Raw genomic sequence first — 18,042 nt, 5'->3', positions numbered from 1 at the left:
GGTTCTCAGAAACAATCTGTGTGTGTGTGTGTGTGTGTGTGTGTGTATGTGTGTTGGGAATCTAACACACTTGTTAGGCAAGCACTCTAATACTGAGCTATACCTTCAGCGCCCCTCCCCCATTTTTTTTTAAAATTCATGATAGGAATGTATGCTCTTACAAATATATTAAATGCAAGTTCTAGGGGCAGAGTCCAAAACCATGATTTTAAAATTGTGATAAACAGTATCCCAAGTTAATTGCAGCAAGTCAGTCGTGGTGGTGCACGCCTGTCATCCCGGCAACTTGGGAGGCTGAGGCAGGAGGATTGCAAGTTCAAGGCCAGCCTCAGCAACTTAGTGAGAATCTACCTCAAACTAAAAAATAAAAAAGGACTGCAGATGTCGCTCAGTGGTGGAGCACCCTTGGGTTGTATCCCAGTTACTAGGGGCAGGAAAAGGAAGTAGAAAGAGAAAAGAATCAAGGAAGTGCTAGGTTCTGTGAAGGCAGTGTCATGGAGGGACCAGAGAGGGGAGAGCGGGGTATTGTGTCTCCGAGGAGGTGAAGTTTGCTGTGAGCCCTGAATAAAGCAAGCTATGCAAAGCGGTGGAGGAAGGGTATTTCTGGCCAAAGATCTTCAAAGTGCACAGTCCCTGAGGAGGGAACAGCTGAAGGCACTGGCATTCCAAGGGCCTGAAGAGGAGACTGCAGCGGGCTCCTGGAGGGGCAGCCCAGGGGCAGGCTGGCCTGGGGCAGGCTTCTCAGGCTGGGGAAAGCATTGGGTTTTCTTTTAAGCCTGATGGGCAGCCTTTGTTTTTAGGAGGTAAAGGATGTGATGTGGTGCTAGTTACATGTGGGCAAAATGCTTCTAGCAGCTTATGGAGGACAGAGCATAGGGCCAGGCTGGCAGCAGGAATCCATGTGGCCTAGAGATGAGAGACCATGGTGACTAGGACAGAGGCCCGGATGGTGACAGATAGAGAGCAACAGGCAGATCTGGGGTGTACTCTGCAGAGGCCCCGAGGCCCAGGGCCTTGGAGGTGCAGTAAGGGGGGTAATGATGGCCTCCATGCTTCCCCTCTTTAGGCCTTGCCCCCTGGCTAAGAAACGGGCCCTGACCTTGCCCCCCACCTTGCCTGCTCGGCCCCCCACTGCCCTCCCTGGCCCCTCTGGGGCCTGCCTGCCTACCCACCAGGCCCCTGGTGTGCCAGGCTTCCCAGCTGGCCCTGATTGTTGTCACTCCCCAGGGAGCCATGGGAACACACTCTGCCTGCTTTGCCACCCCCCTCTTCCCAGACAGGCCCAGGCCCTAACAATGCCCCCACCGCCAGCCAGTGGTCTGCACACAATGCCCCTGTTTCGGTTCAGCGCCAGCCCCGGGAGGCCTGGTGGGTTTCCTGGGCTGTTTGGCATATATATAACCCTGGCTTCCAGCAGGGATTTTTTTGTTGTTTAAAAAAAGGGGGAGGGAACCTCTGGCTCCTCCTCTCTGAATATCTTAATATATTATAAAAAGCCTTTCTCTTCCCTCCCTGAACGCTCCCCATGGCCCTCCCTGACTGCATTTGCCCTGTGCCTGTCAACCCGGGTACCAAATGCAGGGCAGCAGGTGTCATCAGGAAAACAAGAAAAGGATTAAAAAAAAAAAAAAAAAAAGGCGCTAATGGTTCCCAGTGGCCAGCCTCAGCCTCGGATGCTGAAGATCCTGGGGTAACCTGAGGGCTGTGACAAGCCAGGTGCTGGACCAGGGCTGGTGTCAGAAACCAGTGCTGTTTTTTGTTTTTTTTTTTTTGGTGGGTGGGGGAGGATGCAGGGGGTGCTGGGGATTGAACCCAGGGTGCTGCACGGGTACCTGCTCTATCGCTGACTTACACCCCAGACCCCTCCGTATTTAAAAATAATTTTTTTTTTAGCTGTAGATGGACACAATACCTTTATTGAATTAATTTTTTTAATGTGGTGCTGAGGATCGACCTCAATGCCTCACACGTGCTAGGCAAGCGCTCTACCACTGAGCCCCAGCCCCAGTACTTTTTGAACATCATTTCTAAGATGCCACCAAAGATGAGTGGTGGTTTCAATTTTTTTTTCAGGGTGGAGGTACCAGGGATTGAACTCAGGGGCGCTCACCTACTGAGCCCCATCCCCAGCCCTATTTTGTATATTATTTAGAGACAGGGTCTCACTGAGTTGCTGAGGGCCTCACTAAGTTGCTGAGGCTGGCTTTGAACCCCAGATCCTCCTGCCTCCGCTTCCGGAGCCGCTGGGATTACAGGTGTGAGCCACCGTGCCTGGCAGATATTTGAATTCTTCTATAGGATTCCCTAATTTTTAAACCTTAAAACGAATTCATAACTGAAAAAATTACTCAGTGGGCAAATTATATCACACCTGTAGGCCAGCTGGTGAACTCGGCTTGTGTTCTCATGTGACCCTGATACCCGTCCTGGTACCCCTGGTTCTGGGGCTGAGGTCACACTTCCCAGGTCAGAAAACCAAGAAGGCCCAGAGCTGACGTCTGCCTGAGTCCGAGGCCTTGCTCCCAGGTTACACCACTGCTTGGCTGGGTAGGAGGCCTGTTCAGACACAGTCGGAGCTGGCACAGTGACAGAACAGCTCCAAGGACAGTAAACTGTCAGTCAGTGCAGCGTCCCTGGGCCATTCAAGAGGAACGGGGAGTTGCAGATGCAAAACTCCCCACTTCCCTCTGCCAGGACTCAACAATGGATGTCTCTGTGCCCCTTAATAAAATTAAGTCACCACAGAACCATTTCTCCCAATTATGCATTCCTTATAATGATGACACAATCATATTTGGAAGTTTTTTTTTTTTAAGATAAGAATGTATGTTTGTGGGAGGTGCTGTGTGTGAAATAAATAGTTTTCAATTATTTGTGTCAGTCGGCAGATTCTTAATGAGGATACTGTGTTAGTCCATAGAAATAATTCTTTACTTTCCCACTGGATTGTGAGCTCCAGGTGCCCAGGAGCGGTCTGTTTTGTTTATGGCTGTGTCCCCAAACACCCAGCACAACGCCTGATTACATGGTAGGTGCTCAGTAAATATCAGTGGATTGAATGAGTGAGGCATAGAGGAAATGAAGGGAATCACACAGACCAAGATTCCTATTTATGTCCATGTGATTTGGAAGTCCCTCCTATTACCTTTATGTCATCCTGCATCTTAGAAAGAACCAAGGGAAAGATGTCTCTAGGCAGAGGGCCCCCGGCCTAGGAACTTCTGCCTTCATGGATTCCTACAGAGGAGGTAGAGATAATGATGGGTCTAAACACCTACTAACTATGCTATTATCTACCATAATGAATTTTGGAAACCACACATTATAATCTCAACAGCCCTGAGCCTGGCTCTTGGGGTACTAACAGAGGGTGGCAAGATTTTGCAGTAGAACAGGCTAAGTTACCATTTCAGTTCTGCTGTGTGACCTTGAACTGTGAGTACCCCTCTCTGAGCTGCCTCCTTCCTGAGCCATGTAGATAAACAAGCTTCATTTTCAGGATTATTGGGTTGAAAGGGGACCATCAATGAAAGTGGCTGCCCAGTGACTGTGGATTTTTGGAAGCCAATCAGCTGGAGAACTGCTGACATTGAGAACAGCCTTATCAGGATCTTCCAGGCTCAGGGCCAAGAGGCCCCATCTCTCAGGCCTTTCTGCTTCCCAGTAGGTATCTGGACAGATCCAGAAGCCCTTATCTCTTCCTGGTTTCATGCTGGAGATCCTGGTCTTCACTCCTTTCTGCTGCAGCAGGACACCAGGGATTGTGGGAAGGAGGCAGCTGCTTCCACCTGCCATGTGTACTGAAATAATTTGGGCAGGGCTGAACTTTGAAAAACCTCTGGCTTTGGCCTCCTGAAGCATGAGTAATACCTTTTTCATCGACTAGGCAAGCTCATGCTCTTTGGGCCTCAGTTTCCTCATCATAAAATGGGGCGATAAACAACAATCTGTTTCCCCTGTCCAGCAACCACCATGGTGAGGCTTTGTGCCTGTTGAAAGACTATGAGGTAGGAAAGGCCTTTACAAAAGGGAATTTTATTGGGGCTGGGGTTGTGGCTCAGTGGTAGAGCACTTGCCTAGCATGTGTGAGGCCCTGGGTTCAAGTCTCATCACCACATATAAATAAATAAAATAAAGTTACATTTACAACGAAAATGAACACATCTCTTAAAAGTGAATTTTACTGTCATTGAGGCTCTTTAGGAAGGAGTGGGAAGGGCTGAGAGGGCTGAGGACATGGCTCAGTGGTAGAGTACTTGCCTACCATAGGTGAGGCCCTGGGTTCCATTCCTAGCACCATCAAAAAATTAAAAGACGGGCTGGGGATGTGGCTCAAGCGGTAGCGCGCTCGCCTGGCAAGCGTGCGGCCCAGGTTCGATCCTCAGCACCACATACAAACAAAGATGTCGTGTCCGCCGAAAACTAAAAAATAAATATTAAAAAAAAAATTAAAAGACCATATAAAAAAGGAAGGAGTGGGGAAAGGCAATGTCTCCATCTGCAATGGGAAAGTGCTAGCCTCTCGGCCTCTGGCTGACTTTCCCCTTCCTGGAATGGACCTCATTTTCCCATCTGTACAGCAAGAAGCTTATGTGGTCCCTGTGGGCCTTTGTAGTTCTGATACATTCTAGGATTTTTGCAGTACTAAGGGTTGAATCCAAGAGCACTCTATCCCTGAGCTATATCCTCAGCCCTTTTTATTTATTTTGAGAAAGAGTTTCACTAAGTTACTGAAGCTGGCTTGAATTTGTAATCCTCCTGCCTCAGCCTCCCAAATTGCTGGGATTGGGGCATGTGCCACCATGTGGGTTTATATAGTCTAGGATTTATATTGGACTAATTTTATAAACTGCTCATCAGAGGGGGAAAAAAACTCCTGCTACTTTTTGAATCCACTTCATAGACAATAAAAGATTTTCAAATCCCTTGTGCTTTTCATCCTCATAGCAGTCCTAGAATGGGCAGGACAAGGTCAATAATATACCCATTTTATAGAGGAGGAAATAGGCTGAGAAGCATCTTTAGGAACTGTAACTTGAGAGACACATTGGTTGTGCATCAATTTGTTCTCAAAGGTAAGTACACATAAAAATCACCTGGTAATTTGGGTATGGTAGCATACACCTGTAATCCTAGATACTGGGGAGGCTGAGGCAGGAGGATTCAAAAATCAAGATCAGCCTGTTCAGTAGCAGAGGGCTTGCTTAGCATGTGCGAGGCTCTGGGCTCAATCCTCAGTGTCTCTCTCTCTCTCTCTCTCTCACACACACACACACACACACACACACACATAAAATTCAAAGTCAGCCTGGGCAATGTACAGAGACCCTATCTCAAAAATATAAAATAAGGGCTGGGGCAATAGCTCAGTGTTGAAGCGCTTGCCTCGCATGTGTGAGGCACTGGGTTTGATCCTCAGCATTGCATAAAAATAAATAAGATTAAAAAATAAATATGAAAAAAATATATATATGTAATTAAAAGGGCTGGAGATGTAACTCAGGGGTAGAGCGGATGGCCCTAGTTCAAAATACAAGTACTGCCAACAACAAACAAAAACCCCACCCCGTATGGGGATGGGGGTTGCTTATTAAAATGCAAATTTGGGGGCTCCTAGAAATTCTAAATTGTCAGGGCTGGGGTAGATCTGAAGTTAACAAGTGCCCAGGTGATTCTGAAGCCAGGTCCCTAAGGACCATGGGGAACCGTGGCCTCCTTTTTGTGTCCTTCCTCACAACGTTGGGCTCCATTTCTCTCATAATCTTTTTCAGCACCAACTGGAGGCCAGGCCAGTGGGAGGAGGCCTCGCTGGAGCCTCCAGACTGGCGAGGAAGGCCAGCGGAGGAATGCAGGGAGTGGTCATGTTGGGGCAGACATAGCATGGGCAATGGAGAAAATGAGGAACCCTGATTCCGGAAGGCTCCCAGGGGGAAGTGACGCTGACGCTGGGCCTGAGGATTTGATTCTTGTTTGTATCCTAGCTACTTTTTTTACCCTTGTGGGTCACACGGGTCACACACCAGAGGGCAGGCAAGCCTGTAGACTTTACTGGTAGTGTTTCACATCTGTCCTCGGTGCTGGCACATGGCCTAGCCCAGAGAGGACAATATTGGTCGGATCGGCTGACCTGAGCAATGAGAAATGCTGATGGAACTGTCCCAGGGCCTCAGGATTAAACGCATTTTCACGCTCAGCATCCTTACCTTCTCCCTTTGTGAGGTCTAACATGGAGTTTATTTTTTTGGTACTGGGGATTAAACCCAGGGAGGGGTTTACCACTGAACTACATTCCCAACCCTTTTTATTTTTTAAGACAGGGTCTCGCTAAATTGCTCAGGAACTCTCTAAATTGATGAGGCTGGCCTCGAACTTGCGATGCTCCGGCCTCAGCCTCCAGAGCCGCTGGGATGACAGGCTTGCGCCACCCAGCCTGGAACATGGATTTACTTTTTAATGGTTTTCTCTTCCCCTTCTTCCCTTTTCACTAGACTGTGAGCTCCGTAAGGCCCTAAGTCAAGGTCTGAACTAAGGATTTCTGAACTGAGTAGGTTCTCAAAACGTCTCTTGAGCATTCGGAGAGGAGTGAGTGAACGAGCTCAAGCTGAGGTGCGCGTGCCCTGGCGCTGGGGGTACGTTGCTATTGAAGGGACTGCAGCTAAAACTGGGCTTGGGCACTGGGCAAAAGGGCTGGGCCAGGAAAAGGATTTGAGTAAGCGGTGTAGGTGGGTCAAGCTGAGGATGGCGCACGTGGCTGGGGCTTTGGAGGTGGGAGGTGAGCCTGGGCATCCAGAAAAGAGGAGGGGTCCGTTTCTGGAGCCCTGAGCTGAGGGTGTGGGGGCTTCAGGTGGAGGGTTTGGGGGGTCACGTGGGGTCTGCTGACGGGGAGATGTGCAAAACTTTGAGCTAAGCCTTCACTACACCCGTATCATCAGGACAGGGCGTGTAGGGGCGGAGGTGGGGTCAGTGTCCCCACGCCTCCAGCAGAGGCCGTCCGACCTGGGGGCGGGGAGAAAGAACGCGCCTGGCACCGCCCCGACAAAGCCTGCGCGCGCCCCGCCCCGCGATTGGCCGCCCCGCCCCGCGCCGCCGCCCGGTTCCGCCCTTCACAGCCGGTCTGGCGCGCTGCAGCCAACAGGAGGCACCGCCGCCGCCTCCGTCAGAGTACGGACAACCAATGGTGACGGCGCTCTGCGGCTCGTGGCTCTTTCGCGGCAAAAAGGATTTGGCGCGTAAAAGTGGCCGGGACTTTGCAGGCAGCGGCGGCCGGGGGCGGAGCGGGATCGAGCCCTCGCCGGGGCCAGCCGCCATGGGCCCGCGCCGCCGCCGCCGCCTGACACCCAGGCCGCGCGGGCCGTGAGCACCATGGCCGTGGCTGGGGCCCCCGCAGGCGGCCCATGCGCGCCGGCGCTGGAGGCCCTGCTCGGGGCCGGCGCGCTGCGGCTGCTCGACTCCTCGCAGATCGTCATCATTTCCACGGCGCAGGACGCCAGCGCCCCGCCGGCTCCAGCTGGCCCCACGGCGCCCGCCGCCGGCCCCCGCGACCCCGACCTGCTGCTCTTCGCCACGCCGCAGGCGCCCCGGCCCACACCCAGCGCGCCGCGTCCGGCTCTTGGCCGCCCGCCGGTACGGACCCTAGGGTCGCCAGGCCCTGTGCGCCACCGTACCCCCGCGCAGACCCGGCCTGGCGAGGTGTTTGACCCCTAGGCGGCGGGGGAGGGGGGACCGAGGAGTCTGGCTGGGCGGTGCAGAGCCTGGGTTGGGCCTCTGGGCCCCGCCCCGGGGTGCGGGGTGACCTCGGGCCAGTCCCTGTTTGCTTCTCTGTGCTTTGGGCCTCAGCGTCCTCACTGGAGCCACTCAATCGTCGGTCAGTGACAATTATGGCCCACATGTATTCAGCTGGTGCTTACCATATGCCAGGCCTTTGGTAGACTTGAAGCCAGCTAAACTGTGAGCTTGATGTCACTGTGCCCATCTGACAGATGGAGAGACTGAGGCTCAGAGGGGGAAGTGACTTGTCAGACAGCTGGAGATGGTGGGACTGGGATTTGTTGGCTTCGACCAGAATCTGTGGCTGGGTAGTGGGCACAGTTGCGGGGGGGGGGGGGGGCGCGGCGGAGGCTGGGGAAGGCCCTGGAGCTTGACCGTTGGGGAACCATTGAAGAGCCCCTTTCTGCCTAAATGCAGGACTGCCAGGTGCAGGCCTGTCCCTCCAGGCCTCTGGGGATAGGCCTCCTGACTGGGAGGCCTTCTCTGCAGGGGCGGGGCACTGGGCCAGCTGCTGATCCCCTCCCTCAGCCTGTCCTTCCATCTGCCACCCTCCCAGCCCCTGGTTACCATGGAACCTCATTAATCAGGCAAACCCCTGAGCCTCTGTAGAAGGACTGGGTGGGCTGGGCCTCTTGGAGCTGGAGAGGAGGCCCCTAGTGCCAGGAGAGAATGTCCCAGGGAGATCCCTGGATAAAGTCCTTCCTGACCTCCCAGCAGCAGGAAGCTCAAGACCAGTTTAGACTGGGGGTTCTAGAAGAGGCAGGTGAATTACAGTGGGAAAAGGGAGCAGAGGCCTGAAGCTTGAACCTGTGCAGGGCAGGGTGTGGAGACCAGTTTTACTGGCATGGCCTGTGACTGAAGGTGGGGCAGGGGCAGGCAGTCAGAGGTTGGCTAGGCAGGATGGGGGTCTCAGCAGGGGGCCTGGAGAAAGTGGAAGGGGTGAGGACAAGGAGGGAGATGCTTCTCAACTGCTGATGGGGGTGTGGGTGGCAGCTGGTTCCTAAGGCATCCTGGGAAGGCCCCCAACCCCCTTGGCCCAGTGCCCAGTGCTGCTTTCCTTCCGGAATCACCAAGATGCTAATAATAATAACAATAGCAGCTACCATTGTTTTGAGGATGTTTTGTGTGCCAGGCTCTGTGCCAAACATTTTACCCAATTAACTCATTTAACCCTGTCAGCAACCTTTTTGTAGATGGGGAAGCTGAGACCTAGGGATGGTGGAAACATCTCTAGTAATTAAGCCAGCAAGTGGTGGGACCAGGCCATATTTCCTGAGTGTTGACCTTCTGGAGATGCTGATAGAAGTTGAAGAAACCATAAGAAGTTCTTAGGGGCTGGGGATGTGGCTCAAGCGGTTGCGTGCTCGCCTGGCATGCGTGCGGCCCAGGTTTGATCCTCAGCACCACATACAAACAAAGATGTTGTGTCCGCAGAAAAAAAACTAAAAAAATTAATAAAAACTCTCTCTCTCAAAAATAAATACATAAAATAAACCTTTCCTTTAAAAAAAGAAAAGAAGTTCTTAGGACCCCTTCCTCCTGATGAAGGACTAGAAGGGGAGGTTGTATAGAGTGGGTTAGCTGGCTTGTCTACTATGTACTCCAGGGACTTGTCCCTGCGGGTACTAGCTTGTGGCAGTCCTAGGGCTGCAGAGACCAACAACTTGTGGGTGCTGTCCTCAGGGAGCTGAGCTGCAGACTCAGAGGAGTGGACTGTGATGAAGAGAAATGCCCTCTTCTAAGCATCCCATTCATTCAATTCCCACCACTGCAAAAAAAAAAGCCAGTAGTTGTTTAGTTAGTAAGTGCCTCTGATGTGCTAGGCACAGAGGCCAGGAAGGATCCTTTGCCCTCTTAGGGCCAGCAGGCATTTCTCTATGTGGGCAGTGGAGGGGCTAGCACCATCCTTGAGTTCAAAGCCAGAAACACAGGGGCAGCTTTTGACCTCCATCAACTCCTCTGACTGTTTTGTTGGTTTTGGTATCACGGCTTGAGCCCAGAGTGCTCTACCTCTGAGTTACATTCACTTTTTATTTTATTTGTTTTTTATTTTTAACTGAGGGTTGAATCCAGGGGTGCTTTACTACTAAGCTAAGTCCTCAGTCCATTGATTATTTTCAGACAGGGTCACATTAAGTTGCTGATTCCAGTCTCAGACTTGGAATTCTTCAGCCTCAGCCTCCTGAATTGCTGGGATAACAAGCATATACCATTGGGGACTAAATGTTTGTGGTTGTCCCCCCCGCCCCCCATGGATGGGTATGAGAGTCTTTTTTTTTTCCCCCAGTGAATGTCTCCACCTCTGGCTTTTAGGTCCCCTGTGCCAAGGTTTATGTAGAGAGCAGTGCCAAAAATGGGCATCTGCTTGGGCCCTCATTTTAGGGTATGGCTGTGACCTGTCTTGGGAGAGGGCAGGGACCAGGTTACCAGGGAGAAAGTGATGGCTGTGGCAGGAACATGCTAGGGTTCAGGCCCAGCTGTTGATCTGAAGAAGGGAGTATATTTCTTTGGTCCTTTTTTTTTTTTTTTTTTGTGCTGCTGGGGGTCGAACCCAGGGCCTTGTGCATGCAAGGCAAGCCCTCTACCAACTGAGCTATGTCCCCAGCCCAAGGGAGTATATTTCTGTCTGACTTGTGGGGGCCTCACTTCTAGACTGGGCTTTGTATCAGCCTGTTGGGGTACAAATCTTGGCCCCACTCCTTACTAGTGGGGTGTCCCCAGAATAGAGGCCAGAAGAGAAGTAAGTACGTGCAAGAGGGAGCACCATGTACCACATGTGAAGAAATTCATTTGGCAAACATTTGGTGCCCAGGTCCCATGGCAGACACTGGATACTCTGAGAGTGAGATGGACACCATGCAGAAGTTTGTAATGAGAGACAGCATGGGAAAAGGTTGGGTTTGAGGCAGTTCAGACGGAAAGAGGTAGTACCTCTTTTAAGAGATGGGAAAGGTTCCTGCTCAGGTGAGAATAGCAGGTGCAAGGAGGGAAGGGAAGGGGCCAGTGTGGTCTAGGGCTTGGAAGCACAGATTTGTGAGAAGACACCTCTCAGCAGAAGTTCACATGGAGAAGCAATGCCAGTGGAAAGTCTTAAGTAGGGGCTAAAACATAATGAGACTTGTAGGGGGACTGTTGTTGTAGAGGGGACAGATGGAGGCAGGGAGACCCAACGGTCCAGTGGGAGGTGATAATGGCTGTGGTGATGAGTTCTTGGCAGCTAGATGTGGTGAGAGTGGCTGGTGGAATGGATGGTACATCTGGTTTTGTTCAGGGTACTTGAGTTGCCTATGGGACCTCCAGAATAATCTCTAGGCTCGAGAGCATGACTAAGCTAGACAGTGTAGAGGTCAGCATCTTGTTTTCTTCTCAGACAGTCCTGGGTAGGAATCCTGGCTATATGATCTTGGGCTTCAGTGGCCTTCTCTGCAAAATGGGGTCATTATTGTATTGTTGTTCTATGGGATGGAGTAAACTAACGAATGCAGACAGTTGGTGAGCACCAGCTGCTGCCATGTTACAGATTAGTAGATTTCTTGAAAACCACAGAGGAAGTGACTGCTTAAGGGGCATGTGTACTCAGTGCTTTAAAACAAGCATTTAGTCTGGCATGGCAGTCCCAGTGATGCTGGAGATTGAAGCAGGAGGACCACAAGGTCAATTTAGCAAGACCCTGTCTCAAAAAGGTCTGGGAATGTAGCTCAATGTAGAGGTATTCTAGGTTCAAGCCTCAGAACTTAAAAAAAAAAAAAGGAAAAAAAAGAAGAAAAAAAGAGAAAAAAGAAAAAAAAAAAGGAAAAAAAGAAAAAAAAAAGAAAATGAAAAAAGGAAAAAAAAAGGTCTGGGAATGTAGCTCAATGTAGAGGTATTCTAGGTTCAAGCCTCAGAACTTCAAAAAAAAAAAAAAAAAATCTGTAATTTCTGTGGGTTAGGGATTCAGGGGAGACTTAGTTGAACACTTCTGGCTCAGGGCTTTTCTGGGGTTACAGCCAAAATGCTGGCCCCAGTTGCAGTCAGAAGTCTTTTTTTTTTTTTAATTTTTAGTTATACATGAATATAATACCTTTATTTTCTTTATGTGATGCTGAGGCTTGAACCCAGTGCCTCATACGTGCTAGGCAAGTGCTCTACCACTGAGCCACAACCTCAGCCCCACAAGTCTTAGCTTGTAGGGTTTGCTTCGAAGCTTGCCCACATTACTGTTAGGAAGTCTCAGTTCCATGTGACTGGGGCCCATCATTAGGGCTACTTGAGTGTTCATGTGATGTGGTACCTAGCTTCCCCCAGAGTGGTTGATCTAAATAGAGGACAAGGAGGAAGCTCCAGTGGCTCTGTGACCCAGCCGTAGAAGCATTACACCATCTCTGCTGCCACTTTCTTTTTTTTTTTTTAGAATTTTAATATTTATTTTTTTTAGTTATCGGCGGACACAACATCTTTGTTTGTATGTGGTGCTGAGGATCGAACCCGGGCCGCACACATGCCAGGCGAGCGCGCTACCGCGTGAGCCACATCCCCAGCCCCACATTCTTATTTATTTTGGTGCCAGGGATTGAACCCAGGGGCATTTAGCCACTGAGCCACATACCCAGCCCTTTTATTTTTTTGAGACAGGGTCTCACTATGTTGCCTAGGGCCTCCCTAAGTTGATGAGACTGGCCTTGAACTTGAATTCCTCCTGCCTCAGCCTCCTAAATTGCTGGGATTATAGGTGGTGGTTAACCCAGGTCTTCTGCCTTCCACTTGAGGGTCCTGTGTGGTAGGATTATAATGCTCATGTTGTGTCCCCTACAATATGTCCCCCTCACTCACACACTTAGGCATTCTGGTAGAGAAACAGAGGAAGGGGACAGGCATCCCAGGGGCACCACGCCTTTACCCAAGTCTTTTGTAGCCTCACTCCTGGTTACTGGGCATCCTCCCATTGTTTCTGCCACAGGTGAAGCGGAGGCTGGACCTGGAAACTGACCATCAGTACCTGGCTGAGAGCAGTGGGCCTGTTCGGGGTAGAGGCCGACACCCAGGAAAAGGTACCGGTGGAACTTAACCCGGGTAGGCCTCTCTGACCAGGCCCAGGTTGGGGTTGTACATGGATAAACATGCTTGCAGACTAAAAAATCTAACTGGTGAGGTCTGAGCTTAAGTCAGGCATCTGGGGGCCTGGTAGGCAGCTAGAGTGGCCGCCTGGCATGACTTCCCTGGGCACCGGGGGTGGGGAGTTCCCCAGCCAGAAGAGAAATGCTGTGGTTGGCAGGCAGCAGCCACAGGGCCTCCCTGCTTGGCCCTACCAAGGGGAGGAGCCACCTGCCCCCCAGTACTGCTGCTCCACCTTGCTTGAACAGTCTCTCCGACCAGGTGCAAAATCCCCGGGGGAGAAGTCACGCTATGAGACGTCCCTGAATCTTACCACCAAACGTTTCCTGGAGCTGTTGAGCCGCTCAGCTGATGGCGTTGTTGATCTGAACTGGGCAGCTGAGGTGCTGAAGGTGCAGAAACGGCGCATCTACGACATCACCAATGTCCTGGAGGGCATCCAGCTCATTGCTAAGAAGTCCAAGAACCACATCCAGTGGCTGTAGGTACCAGGCAATCAGGAGGGCAGGCACAAATACCTGCCCGTGCTGCTGGCAATACCCACTGACTTCTGCATTCCCGTCTTACAGTTGGGGCACTGAAGCTGCAGATGTGGTTTCCCTAGGCTGTTAGATGCTGAGAAGTTCACAAATCTTTTTTTGTACTGGGGATTGAACCCAAGACTACTTTACCACTGAGCTGCATTCCCAGTCCTTTTTACTGAGTCAGGGTCTTGCTAAGTTGCTGAGGCTGGCCTTGAACTTGCAATCCTTCCCCCGAGTCACTGGGATTATAGGTCCTTCCCCCGAATCACTGGGATTATAGGTGAGTGTCATCACACCTGGCAACAGACACAGATTTCAAACTTATCCAGCTCACTGTAGCTGTACATATTTGTTCATCTGAGTAACCACCAAGATCAAGATTTTTAAAAAACTTCTTCAACCCCCAGGAGGTTTCCTTGTGCCCCTTCCTGGTCATTGCTTATCTCATACCACCAGGTAGTCCCCATTCTGGCTTCTGCTCCCATTGATGAGATTTGTTTGACACAGATGTATAGATGTTTTAGATGTGTTCCCGCCCCCGCCCCCCCCCCCCCCGTTTTTTGGTTTTTGTTTTTTAATAACATCTGTTTCTCTAGACTGGCCTCAAACTTGTGATCCTCCTGCCTCCTGTCTCCAGGTAGCTGGAACTAGAGGTTTACGCCACCATGCCTGGCTATCCTGTTAATTCTTTATTTTTCCCTTCTCGCCTCTCCCCAGGCAACCCTACTACCCTGTCTTTGACACATTGGTCTTTTCAGTTTGGGGTAGATCATCCTATTCTGCATCACTTTGTTTTTCTTTTCACTTGACAACATGTCTTGGAAATAATTTCATGTGTACATCTAATTAATTCTCATCCTTTTATACAGCTGGGTCATTTTCCAGGGCGTATCTCTGCCATCATTTATTTACTCAGCCTCCTGGTAGGGACATGTAGGTGTTTGTTGGCAGTCAGGCCAGTCTGATTTGGAACCCAACTGAGAAGCTGGAGCCAGAGAGGAGAAATCCTGTCAGAATCTGAGATCAGGGGCTGGGGCAGTGATTCAGTGGTAGAGCACTTGCCTTGCACATGTGAGGCACTGGGTTCTATCCTCAGCACCACATAAAAAAATAAATAAAGATACTATGTCCATCTACAACTTTAAAAAAAATAAAATTAAAAGAAAAAAAAAATAATCTGAGATCAGTGGTCACAGCAGACTCTGTCCCAAGGGCCAGGGCTGATGGGCAGAGTGGCTGGGAGCTGCTAACCCTCCTAAACGCCTCTCCACAGAGGCAGCCACGCCACAGTGGGGATCGGTGGGCGGCTTGAAGGGCTGACCCAGGACCTCCAGCAACTGCAGGAGAGTGAGCAGCAGCTGGACCACCTGATGCACATCTGCACCACACAGCTGCGGCTGCTCTCTGAGGACTCTGACAGCCAGCGATATCCTTGGATTGGCTGGGGACTTGGAGGACAGGTGTGATAGGTGGGGTTACCCACCCAAGTGGGTGGAGAGGCCCTGGATCTCAGATTCAGGAGAAGGCTCTGTCACTGAGTGCAAGTTGGTAGAGTGCTTGATCAAAGCCTTGGGTTTAATCCCTAGGACCTCAAAAAATATACATATATTTTTGGCCATAGCCATCAATTAACACCAAGATCACAGGCCAATATACTCTCAACACCAGGCCTGGCATCGTGTTAAGCTTTTTATGTGGGATTATCACAGTCAGCCATCATTCGCTTTGAATGAGATGGGTAGATAGTCCCACTGTACTGATGTGGCCATTGACGTCCAGGGGAATGAAGTGTTGAACACCAATTATATGCCAAACCTTATGGTGGATCAGGAAGACGAGTGAAAAGGCAAGTATGGACCCTGTCTTGGGGGCTGTCACTGTGAGTGGCCTCCAGAGGCCAAAGATCATATACTCCTTGACTCCACCAACCCTGGCCTATGTGACATGCCAGGACCTTCGTAGCATTGCAGACCCTGCAGAGCAGATGGTCATGGTGATCAAGGCTCCTCCTGAGACCCAACTCCAAGCCGTGGACTCTTCAGAGGTAAAACCAGGGACTTCAGGCCCAACGAGGACAAGCTGGGCTGGGATAGTGGTCACCTGGGCCTCAGGTAATTCTGCCTGCTGCCTCTACCCAGACCTTTCAGATCTCCCTCAAGAGCAAACAAGGCCCCATTGATGTTTTCCTGTGCCCTGAAGAGAGTGTGGGTGGGATCAGCCCAGCAAAGACTCCATCCCAGGAGGCAGCTTCTGGAGAGGAGGACAGGACAACTGACCCCGTCACCACAGTGCCACCACCATCACCTCTGCCTTCGTCCCCTGCTGTGGATCCCAGCCAGTCCCTGCTCAGCCTGGAGCAAGGTGGGTAAGGGTGAGTGGGGGGGCCCCCCTAGATGGGTGAGCAGGCATGGCAGCCCCCTCTGTCCTCTCTGCTGGGCCATCCCTGGCCTGTGATGCTCCCCCATCTCCCCAGAGCCACTGTTGTCAAGGATGGGTGGCCTGCGGGCCCCCATGGATGAGGACCGCCTGTCCCCGCTGGTGGCTGCTGACTCACTCCTGGAGCATGTGCGGGAAGACTTCTCCGGGCTCCTACCTGAGGAGTTCATCAGCCTCTCCCCACCCCACGAGGCCCTCGACTACCACTTTGGCCTTGAGGAGGGTGAGGGCATCAGAGACCTCTTCGACTGTGACTTTGGGGATCTGACCCCCCTGGATTTCTGACAGGTCCTAGGGGGCCAGGGTCTCCTGAGATGCCCCTCCCTGTCTCTGCAGCCCTGGAGCCCCCTGCCCTAGGCCATCCTTCCAGCCCTTTTGGAAAAGTGTAATTTATACCCTCTCTCCTATCTCAGCAGCTTCTAGCTCTGGGGTCTGGCTGCCACCAGGAGGTTGAGCAAGCCAGGAAGGGAAGGATTCTGTTTGTGGTGTGTATGTGCATGCACCCAGCACCCCACGTGTGTGTAACTGGGGTGAGTGGTGTGTGAGTATGAGTGTGTGCATGTACCGGGGAATGAAGGTGAACACATCTGTGCGTGCACTGCAGACACGCCCCAGTGTGTCCACGTGTGTGCATGAGTCCATGTGTGTGCATGGGGGGCTCTAACTGCACTTTCGGTCTCCTTGCTCCAGGGGCCCTTGAAGGCCCAGGGTTGGCCGCCTGCCCCCAGAATCCTGTGTGCTGACCTGGCCAGGCAGGGAGGCCTTGGCTGGCTGGGTTTGCAAGAGCACTTCTGTCTTAAGGTTTTCTGATCGAAGCTTTAATGGAGCGTTATTTATTTATCTAGGCCTCTTTGGCAAGCCTGGGAAACAAGACTGGGAGGGATGTGGGGTTGATACCCTAACTCCCTATACCCCTGAGCAAAGACAGGGGTCCCCAAGTGGTTCTTTTGCCCCATCCCGAGGGAGCTGAGGCCTGAGCGATTTATTTATTGGGGAAAGGCAGAAGGGAGACAGACTGACTGACAGCTACGGGTGGATGGAGGGGTGGTCCCTTTCCAGGGGTCACTTCAGAGCCCCAGATGCCCTCCCCATGGATATGAGATGGGAGAGGTGAGTGGGGACCTTCATTGACAGGGTGGGCAGGAGGGGTGGGTGAAGGGCTCCCCAGCCTAGACTGAGGGGACCCTCCTGTGGTGTTTGAAGTGCCCCCCTCCCACTTATTGCTCTGCCCCACCCTCCAATCTGCACTTTGATTTGTTTCCTAACAGCTGTTTCCTCCTGCTTTGGTTTTAATAAACATTTTGATGATGTTTGGGCTGGGTTTTAGGTCTCTACTTGATGTAAGTCTGGGAGTGGGAGAAACCAGGGTTTTTAGGGAAAATGCCCATTCTCCTCTCTGTCCCTCAGATGGATTTCATTCTATTTGAGTTTCATAACCCTAAGAAAGGAAGGCTTCCTAACTTAAAGTTTTTTCCTAACTTAAAAACTGATCCAGTAAATATTGCCAAAGTGTGGAAGTAATAGGTGAGTTTCTCTCCTTTCAGCCCCAGGGGTCACTGATATTTTTGGTATGTTCCTTCCAGAAGTTTCTAGGCATTAGTAAACATGCAACAAATACAATGGACTGCATTTGTATCTGTGTCAGGTACTTTCCAGTCTTGGGGTGAGTGGGTTCCCTCCCCTCAAGGGTGTTTTGATGGGAATTTGTGCAAAAGAAAAATTAGGGGAGAGCTTTCTGGAAGAGGTGGTGCTTAGGCTGAAAACTGAGGGTCAATAGGGGTTAACTGGAGGAAGGAAGAGGAACACACCAAGCAGAGAAAAAAAGTATGGGCAAAGAGGCCCTGGGGCCCAGTGGGGCAGGTCAGAGGAGCTGACCTAATGAGGCTGGAGTCCTGAGGGAGGAGAGACATTCATTCTAGGGTTTTATTCAGGGTACAGAGTCACCAGGCAGTCTAAGGAGGGACATGTCCTGTTTCATATTTAAAGCTCCCTCTGGCAGCTGTACAGAGACCGTTGAAGGGAGTGCCCAAATAGCTTGGGGGGAAAGAAGGCTGAGGACTCTGAAAGTGCAGACAGTGTGGGGTCAGGACACTTGAGACCTGGGAAAGGGGAGAGTGACAGCAGCATGGACCTGTGTAACAGACCGTTGGGTGGGCGGTCTCTGAGCTGGCCCAATTTAACCCCTTTACATTCAATGCATCACCACGACTCCTATGGGGGCGTC

The 18,042-nt window shown here is 51.3% G+C and overlaps 1 protein-coding gene across 1 annotated transcript; it reads left to right on the top strand.

Moving 5' to 3' along the window:
* The first annotated feature begins 7,252 nt into the window (after positions 1 to 7,252).
* On the top strand, positions 7,253 to 17,130 carry E2f1 (E2F transcription factor 1). Its single transcript, XM_027945371.2, has 7 exons — positions 7,253 to 7,623; positions 12,704 to 12,794; positions 13,120 to 13,339; positions 14,656 to 14,808; positions 15,312 to 15,426; positions 15,521 to 15,743; positions 15,856 to 17,130. The coding sequence occupies exons 1-7, from the start codon at positions 7,363 to 7,365 to the stop codon at positions 16,101 to 16,103; spliced, it is 1,311 nt and encodes a 436-aa protein (XP_027801172.2). The 5' UTR covers positions 7,253 to 7,362; the 3' UTR covers positions 16,104 to 17,130.
* The last annotated feature ends 912 nt before the right edge of the window (positions 17,131 to 18,042 follow it).

Source organism: Marmota flaviventris, chromosome 2 (assembly GCF_047511675.1).
Source record: "Marmota flaviventris isolate mMarFla1 chromosome 2, mMarFla1.hap1, whole genome shotgun sequence".
NCBI classification, from domain to species: Eukaryota; Metazoa; Chordata; class Mammalia; order Rodentia; family Sciuridae; genus Marmota; species Marmota flaviventris.
The sequence above is the reverse complement of the archived record's forward strand: the minus strand, read 5'-3'. Positions and strand labels throughout refer to the sequence as shown.

What these genes read in the sequence shown, in the direction of transcription:
- E2f1 (XM_027945371.2), top strand. Translation starts at nt 7,363, where the DNA reads ATGGCCGTGGCTGGGGCCCCCGCAGGCGGCCCATGCGCGCCGGCGCTG. An exon ending in CGGCTCTTGGCCGCCCGCCG is followed by an intron (nt 7,624 to 12,703) that starts GTACGGACCCTA and finishes TTTCTGCCACAG; the next exon opens with GTGAAGCGGAGGCTGGACCT. An exon ending in AGGCCGACACCCAGGAAAAG is followed by an intron (nt 12,795 to 13,119) that starts GTACCGGTGGAA and finishes CTCTCCGACCAG; the next exon opens with GTGCAAAATCCCCGGGGGAG.